The sequence below is a fragment of the Micropterus dolomieu genome, linkage group LG10, assembly GCF_021292245.1.
Source record: "Micropterus dolomieu isolate WLL.071019.BEF.003 ecotype Adirondacks linkage group LG10, ASM2129224v1, whole genome shotgun sequence".
Lineage (NCBI taxonomy): Eukaryota > Metazoa > Chordata > Actinopteri > Centrarchiformes > Centrarchidae > Micropterus > Micropterus dolomieu.
In genome coordinates this window covers 11,308,181-11,317,457 of record NC_060159.1, presented here as the reverse complement: position 1 = coordinate 11,317,457, position 9,277 = coordinate 11,308,181, and the positions used below count along the sequence as shown (strand labels likewise).

Below are 9,277 nucleotides of genomic sequence, written 5' to 3'. Positions count from 1 at the left end.
ATAGATAGATAGATAGATAGATAGAAATCACACACGGAATCAGGGTTTGTTGTTCACCTAATACACTTTTTTTAAGGGAACAATCCAAATAAATACACAAGCCGGCAAAACCAGAACAGTATGATACCTACTAACAAACAACCAACCGTAAGTGCACATTGGGAGCATAAGCAATAGCTAAGATGGTTGGTCTTAATGAAATAGTTTGACATTTTGGGAAATACGCCTATCCTGTGTCTTTTTGAAAGTTAAAAATTACGATACAGCCAACGGCCGGTTAGCTTAGTTTAGGATGAAGACTGGAATTAGGGGGGAAACCGCGGCGCCAGTCTCTGCGTAATGCTACTTAATGCTCACTAATTAACACGTTATATTTTGTTTGTTTAATCATGACACTTGATCACTCCCCTTTCCAGTCTTTATGCTAAGCTAAGCTAACCAGCTGCTGGCGGATGCTTCATTTAGCGTTCAGACATGACGGTGGTATTGAACTTCTCATCTTTTTATGAACTCTCGGCTAAAAAGCTAATAAGCGCATTTCCCAAAATGTCATACTACTTTTTTTTTTTTAAGAAGGCACTGCATGGAATTACAATCAATCTTTTTCTCCATCTAATGTCACCGCAAATATCAACTGAAATATTTGGTAGAGTGGATCCTACATACTGTTTAGTTTTTATTGTTCATCAAGAACCTGTTACATTATGAGACATTTATTTCTCCCTTATCTGCCCAACCAATTTCTAAAGTAACTGTTTTGTTTCCCCATTAAAATAAAGGGGTATCATTGTCTGAACATCATAAGTCTTTTCTATCGTCATATCCAAATGTTTGAATGTCCACAATGTCACCAACCTTGACTTTCACTCACACTGTAACACGTGCTTGAAGACAAACTAACATAACAGCCCAAAATTCAAAATGTCACAGTATCCCACTAACTAAAACAAAAAACATAATATGTTATAAATAAAAACAGAATGTAATACAAACAAATCCCAAACTTTAAGAGGATAATAAACATGCACCCATGTAAGACTAAGCACAGAAACTGACAGTTAAGAAAATTCCATCATAACGTTTAAAAGTAAGAACATATTTTCAGTTGTCTGACTTGGCTTTGTAATGTCAAGGCACTGTATAGCTTAAATAAGATTGTTCATGGCTGTAAGTGTTCCACAGGATTTGAGTACGCTAATATAATGTTACAAAAATTACATCAAACATAATAAAATCTTACTGTACATTGTGAACAATCCCAACAAAATGTGAGAAGGGTGATAAGTGTTTGGCCGAGGAAGTACTACGGATGCCATGCTGGCTGCAAATATGTTACATATGAAACAATGCCCTCCATAACATACTGAAACTGCTGTGAGATGTATTATTTAGCTCCACATAAGTGCCAGTTATTGCCAGATTATTGTGGAGCAAACATGGCTGCCACTGAAAACCTCACTAACCAACTTACATTATCTGATTGTGACTGGTTAAACAGATGTGAAAAATAGCTAAAAGACTAGTTTAGTAAAATACTCCCTAAAGTCTTCACAAGTAATAAACTCACTAAACTGTACAAGATCTAACAGTGGAAACACATTTAAGTGCTGTAGATTGTTTTTTTAAAAGAAATGGGCAATGTGCTAAAGTTGTGGTCAAACACTGACAGAAAAATCCCACATAATTGGGTTCAGATATGCTGAGGAAGAAATCCAATTAAACTGTGACTGAATAGAGATACATCTAAGTTAAGTTGGAATCATTCAAATATACAAAGGAGTAGAGCTTTTGTCATGAGCGCCGTGTGTACCCAAATTAATAAAAATATGTGAGTTGTGAACTGATTTCAAATTAGGCTTTCGCTATATACGCATTGGTTTATAGAAAAGGTTGGTGTTTTTTTAATACTACCACCAGGGAGCTCCAAAGTCAGATGTTTTCAAATTTCACACACAGTGGTTTTAAATCAAAAACACATCAGTGAGCCACCCTGTTGCACAGCGTGACATATTCATTCATTACAATGAACATGGCCGCTGTTGTTTTTACAGAAATTAATGCCAAATACTCATTAGAGCTTCAAATGTTTATTAATCCACCTCTGAAAATAGTCCCCAACAAATGCACAATTTCCTCCTGGTCAAGTAATGTTTGCTAAAAAATTCAGTGTTTTATTTATGTAATGATTTGCCATTCTTAAAAAATTAAACTTGATATCTGTGATCTGTTTTTAAAGATTTATGTCTTCAGCAGAAAAGAAATGGGCTTGGGGCTGAACGCCACTGAGGCCAAAATTAAAAGATGGACTAACACATTATTGTTTTGGTCTTTTCATGGAATTTGTTTAAAATAACATAAATATAGAACATCACCACTCTTACCCTTCAATTTGGATTAGGCAATCTAGATTTTTTGCTTTTAATTGGAGACTTCCTGTGATAAAAAAAAAAGGTTGTCTTGCAGGTTTAATGCATGTAAAAATAGACCTTTTCTTCACAGCAGACATTTCAACATGTCATAGCAGGAAAAACAGGTGTAACGAATAACATTATTAAGACTTGTGTATGCTGGCTCACAGGAATGGAAGCGAGCGTTTGGGGCGGTGAGTTTACATACAAAGTCAATGCAAAGACGCGTAGAGCCGTGATTTCCTGTTGGGCGGCGCGAAGCGACGCAAAGGGGGTGGGGCCGGCGACGTGAAGGCAATGCGAAGGAAAGTTGCATGACACTGAGTCACGATAGCCTATCAGTGTTGATATTGTGCGTATGTCACCGACGGCTTCAGAGCGATGTGTGGAGAGGGCCGGGCAGAGCGGGGGATTGAAAATTTGCTGGCCGGCTGAGAGCTGCTAAACTTGGGGGAGAGGAGTAGGGAGCATCGCTGCAACCACTGGACAAATAAACACCCGTTGTCGGTCGGATTCTGCTCTGACAACAACGCCGTTTACTTGCGGGAGGAGCTCGGAGTAAACTGCTTTTATTAAATTATCTTTTTACTTTAGTTTTTGGGATTTCAACGTTGATTTATCTTCACTGGAGATTCTCAGCAGCTAGGTTCCGTGCACATCTGGTTCCAGGGTTGTTGTTAGCGTCGTTACCTCTGTCGGACTATGACTTCTATTTATATAAAAACCAGACAAAACTGGACATTACCGTGACCAAGTTAGCATAGAATAGCCCTAATCGAGCCAAACAAATTTAGAAGTTGTTGTCTTGCTGCCAGACCTGACAAAGCATGAATTCATATGTTTAACAAATCTGCATCATGTTGTAGTTATTTCAGCATCAGTTTAATCCGTTTATTGCTATTTAATCACAGCAAAATGTTTACTTTGGGTTCATACAGCTGTAGTAATGGCAAGTTGTGTTTATTCACATTATCATGTTAAAATTGCCATCTCGCGTTGTGTGTGAACACTTGCAGCGAATGTACTCACGCGAGGAAAGCGTCGCGAGGAGAAAATTTGCGTTTGGTCTGAATGCCGTATTACTGGGACACTTAACGGATCTGAGACATCTTTAATGTCATTAGTTCCATCTGTGCTTTTCCTGCTATGAGAAGTTAACATGTCTGCTGTGAAAAAGGCTTTTTACGGACGGCCCTTGAGGGTACAAGGATCACATTAAAAGGGCCATGGATGCGGAAGAGCAAGATCCTGAAATCTCCTGGACATGAACAGAAATGGAACATCATGGATTTGACCACGTATTGTTATGGGACAAATGTTTGTGAAGGAATCTTTGAGGAAGTCCAAAGTGTTCCCCGGAGAAAGAAAGAATGAATGGAAGTAGGTTTTGTGTGTCCAAATGTTCACTTGGATAAAAAAAACCATCAGACTTCAAGTCTCAGAGTCCACCATGGATGAAATGATGTCCACCAAACTATCAAGTCCACAAAGGTAGCCATCTTCTCTGTTGCCCTCTAGCCATTGTGCTCGGTGGGTTAGTTCCTCCCCGTCAGGAAGAGGAGTAGTTTTCCCAAAGTCTATCATCCAGACTTTGGCCCGTCCCTTACTGTCGTGAACAAATAACAAGGAGCTGCCAATCACCTGCAGAGATACAGAAACAATTGGATGATTAAGAAAACAGGAAATCATTATTAAAACAGTTTTCTTTCTTTTTATGTCCCTCAAAAACATGATCTCACCTCCTGTTTTGTTAAACCAGCTTACATTTGTGTCTGTTGTTATGTTTGTTTGTTCGTAGGTGTGTGTATGTGTGCACACGCGAGTGTGAAACTGAGTGTGTGGTCAAGGCAGCTGCTGTCCAATTTCCGTGACGAGACCTGCTTTGTCTGTGTGTGTACTGGTGTGTTTGCTCGAGTGAGTTAGTGTCACTAAATTACACTTACACACAGTAAATTACATGTTCATGTTAACCAGAAGTGTGCTATAGGCTGTTTAATTCAGTTAATATGTCTCAAGAGAGTCTAGAGAACATGGAAATTCACACATCCTGAACTGAGCCCAGTCCTAAAACATAAAGCAAACATAAATGTAAATCCCATCATTTCCAAATTTTTCTAAAAAGAAAAGGCTCAAATATTATTGAGATTTGGCAGTAATTTATGGGATGATTCAACAGTTTGACTTGACACAGGTATTACAAAGCCTTATGTGTCTTAACATTTTGGACCCGATTTACTAACATCCCGAATAAAGAGTACTAAATTGCGTGTGCATTCTAAAATAATGCATGTGTAATTGTAGTACCTGTTATGGGTGATTTACTAAGAATTATTGCGTAGATGACAACAGGAGCAAACACAGTGGAGGTGGTAAATGAGGGTTTTGCGTGTTTTAATGGTTTCCACTATGGAGAGTCAGGAGGGAAAGCAGCCACAGCGTAAAAACCTTGGTTTGTTTCATTTAGTGCGTCCCGAGTATGTGGAAATCATATGAACCTGCCCATCCTGCCTAAGATTGTTGAAGTACTTGGGACAGCACACCTGAAAAACTGCTTTGGGAAACCCCAGCAGAAAAAGCTACAGTATACTGGAATGACCCAAACACGAGAAAATGCCAGCAGATCATGCTTCATCCAGCCAGAGGGAACAATCACCGACCGTCCGCACCGTGCCCGGTCGCTCTAAGATCTCCTGTTTGTTCCTTCTGACTGGATGAATTTTACACATGATTCAAGCACCACTGCAGCTGCGGGTTCTCCACAGCGCCACGCAACTTTCTAAATTCTTCCATCTCATGGAGAAAAGAAGTCAGGTCAAAACGAATTTTGCTGTATTGGCATGAATGTTAATACAACAGCAAAAAACCCTATTCAATTCATACAGTTCATCGAATAAATAGAATAAATTGGATATAGAATAATATCTAATATTGTTAATTTCTCTATGTCTTCTTTCATTACAGCTGTGTCTCCTCGCAACAATAACAGCAGCCATCTCTGCGCAGCACCTTCTTTTCAAACGTATTAAATACAGATGCTATTGCACTCACATGAAATTGCGTTTAGGCTTGGTAGATCACATTGTGTGTAGTAAATAAAGGTATTTGCATGTTACCCTCCCAATATTTTGCATAATAAAATTGAAACGCCCCTAATTGCATATTCATTAAGGCAAAAGTAGTAAATGAACAACAGGTGTTATCTTGCACTTTTGAAAGACGTCACTCTGTGTGCACACTGTAGATCAGCTTACATGTTAATTTGCTGGTGATATCAAGTTTGCACATGTTCTTACTCACGCAAATCTTTAGTAAATCTGGCCCTATGTGTACTCCCTTTACATGTAAGTAGACAATAGATTACCAAATAATAATAAAAAACAACAAAGCTGAAAATAACCACACATTTGCTAAAATGCCACACAATAATAATGTTTGATTTTTGCCTTTATGCTACAAATATAAGTGACAGATAAGATAAGTTTTATGTTAATTATGAATGACTTGAAGTTGCACCACAGACCAGCAGTACAACACTATTTCCATCGCTGGACATGTGTCTTTACCTCGTGGGTTTTGAAGAACGGGGAGATCTCCAGAGTGTCTCTGATTTCCTCCAGCCTGCTTAGATAACTCCTCTGGAAAAAAACAACAACACACAAGCTTTTATATTTTGTTCACACAGTTCTGCCCACTTTTGATGCAGACAGTTTTTTTGTTTATATTAGAACTGGGCTGCTAATCTGGGCAAACAATAAACTCCACTTGAAGTGGAGCTATATGATCTATTCTCATTTAAATAAAAACAAAAAAAGAATGTGGGTATGTGTAAAGACGCTGAGGGAGTTCCCAAGGACTTCCCTTTTCTTCTGACCTCGGTCACATTGTGTATGTGTGCATCTGTGTATGTACATGTGTGTATCTGTGTTTCCCATGGGGTGAAAACAGAACAGTTACCTTAAATTTCCATTCTTCGTCTGTTTTTCTGTCCCAGTGGTCAAGGCTACCGACACTCACACACATAGTACACTACCAGCACACTCACCAGTATGTCCTTATTTCCTCTGACAAAGTCATGGAAGGCTGAAATAACTTGGTCTCTTGTCTTTGTTTTCTTAAAATCTCTGTTCACTGTCCCGTCCTCCTTCTACAGATGAGAGGAGAGGGTAGTATTAGACAAAATATCATTCAGGGATCATTAGGGTGTAAATAAAAGTTCATATTTAGTACATCAACACTGTCCTCATAAACCACAACTTCCAGACAGGAGGGACGGGAGCATAGCAGAGGATGGGAAGATGGAAAGGAGGAGCAGCAGAGGAGAGGATGGTCAAGAAAAGCAGAACAAACAATGAGAATAGGAAAAGATATTTTTAGAGATTTAGCCTTAAAGCAAGGAAGGGTCTTTGACTCTGTTTTACTGACCAGGGCCATATTCAGAAACTGTTTATTTCAAATTCACACACTTGAAATTTTGATACGACAACTGACAATTATTTTCAGAATGAATGCGTCTATTGATTTGTATTGTTAATAAATGTATTCATTGTTTAATCTATACATTTTCAGAAAGTAGTGACATATGTCCATCCCTGTTTCCTAGAATCCATGGTGACATACTCAAATTGCTTGTTTTGTCTTTCCACCAACAGGTTCAAGATAATCAAAAAAATCAATTGTCAAAATAGCTGTGACTTTATTTTTCTGTTGATCGACTGCTGAGTAATCATTTCAGCCTTTATGGGTCTGATGGTGTTACGTGACCTGCAGCTCTGACTTTTGCCAATACACCAACATCGAGTCAATGCAGAGTTCTGTCTCTGGGGTCCTGAGCTTTTTGTTATTTTCTTGTAAAATGTTGTGGAAAGTCTCACAAAAAGGACATAATCAAGCAAAGCAGTAGTAAAATAGGTTAGTATCAAGCAGTACCAGCAGTGGTAACCAACCATGTGGTTCAGAGTGGAATAAATGAGCTTTTCTTATTCTGCTGGCTGCCAGGCAACAAGGTCCTATTTGGAGCGCAAACTATTTTTCCCTTTATGGTTCAGGTCTGACCAAAGCTAGAGCCCTCTCTCTGTCTTTCACACACACACACACACACACACACACACACACACACACACACACACACATACACACACATACATTTGATAGTTTATTTGATTCCGCAATACAGTCCCAGTCCGACGTATTCAAGCAGATCACCCTTCATCATGGGTGCACAGTTTTTAAGGTTAATATAAACATGCTCCCTATGACTGCTGATATGGAACAGTACTTTTGTGTAGCCCACTAATGCGAAGTCCACGTACCATCAGCCTGCCAGAGCCGGATATTTTAATATGACTGTACTGTACAACTTTTTATTAAAGAAGATGGTGACAATGTCAGGTGTATTGGCAATTTCACAGAAAGTTTCTGGAGGAGAGTTAAAGAGGTGGTATTATGCTCATTTTCAGGTATAAAATGTTATTTAAAGGTTGTACCAGAACAGGTTTACATGGATTAATTTTCAAAAAAACACCATATTTTTTGTCATACTGCACATTGCTGCAGTTCCTCTTTTCACCCTGTGTTGAAGGCTTTGTTTTGGCTACACATCTTGTCTCTAAATTATCTTTGTTGGGAGTTGCACATGCGCAGTTCCTAGTTAAGGACTACTAGCCAATCAGAAGCAGAGAAAGGCGGGTCAGCGAAAAGATGGTAAACAGCTTCGATTCAGCGGTAGGCAACATGTTGCCGACCAGGTTGGCAATATGGACTGGAGCAAGAGTGGTGAGTTATTAATCGGTAACAAAAGTGTCTTTCATCCATAAAGTTTTAACTGAGCTCTGTCTCTACATCACAGTAACAACTTCATGTCCATTTTATGTTTTACATCTGACAACAGCTAGAGCTCTCTCTCTGTCCTTCACACACACACACACACACACACACACACACACACACACCATTATCTGATAACCACACACTTCACATCCATCAGAGCTTATATAATATACAGTATATATAATATAGTTACACAGATGCACATTCACATTTACAAAAAGAGAGGTGACATTGCACACACACACGCCTCTGTTTCTGGGGATAACCCTCAGTGTCATGGCAACAGACCACAGGGAGGCTGTGAATGTCCTTATATAGCAACAACCCTCAAATAAAGACAGCCGAGACCTAGCGTGTGTGTGTGTGTCCAATGTCAGTGCCAGATGCCAAGGCATATAGAGAGCTGCCACGGGCAGGCCTCATGTATGACAAAGGAACTCATGCGCAAATGCATACTTCAGAGGAAGTTTCTGTTCAAAACAAGAAGTAAGATCATGCCCTTGAAGGACACATATCCCCCAACACAGAGACACACACTGAATACTAGAAGAAAAGAGGGAAGGAAGGCTGCACACACAAACAAACACACACACCTTTCTCTTTGAGTCTTACCTTGACTCCCTCTATCCTAAATCCCAGGGTGGCTGTTGAGCTTATGGTCTCCCTCCACTGCATGTATCTGGGTTTGGTTACCACCTTCTGGTTGTTTTCCTCTGGTGTGGGCGCCTCAGGATCAACCTCGATCATTTTCTGATACATGTCGGGCCTCGGGGAGGGCTTCTTACGAGCCTTGGTCAACTCTTCCTCAAGGTAGGTCCTGAAGCGTGAGAAAAAACAGGTGGTACAACATGAGCACCGAGACGTAGGAGGACAAGGCAGAGATGAGCAGAGTGTGTGAAAGAGAAGGTGTGAAGAAGACATCCCTTCTGACACAGCTGCTCACAGTAGCCTTTAATCTAGAGATATTTGCTGCTTAATGGCTGTTAAAGGATCATTCTCATTTACTGCAGTTTAGGTGTTTATATTTTTGTAATTTTGGCCAC

At 39.6% G+C, this 9,277-nt stretch overlaps 1 protein-coding gene across 2 annotated transcripts in view; it reads right to left on the bottom strand.

Moving 5' to 3' along the window:
* Positions 1–45: 45 nt before the first annotated feature.
* Positions 46–9,277, bottom strand: part of itpkb (inositol-trisphosphate 3-kinase B) — a 56,585-nt gene continuing 47,353 nt past the window's right edge. For both annotated transcript variants that reach the window (XM_046060245.1, XM_046060246.1), the window contains exons 8-11: positions 8,847–9,051; positions 6,451–6,552; positions 5,972–6,043; positions 46–4,049 (exon numbers count right to left, since the gene is read on the bottom strand). In XM_046060245.1, coding sequence (XP_045916201.1) covers positions 3,840–4,049; positions 5,972–6,043; positions 6,451–6,552; positions 8,847–9,051 — 589 coding nt within the window. In that variant the 3' untranslated portion in view covers positions 46–3,839. The remainder of the gene's footprint in view (positions 4,050–5,971; positions 6,044–6,450; positions 6,553–8,846; positions 9,052–9,277) is intronic.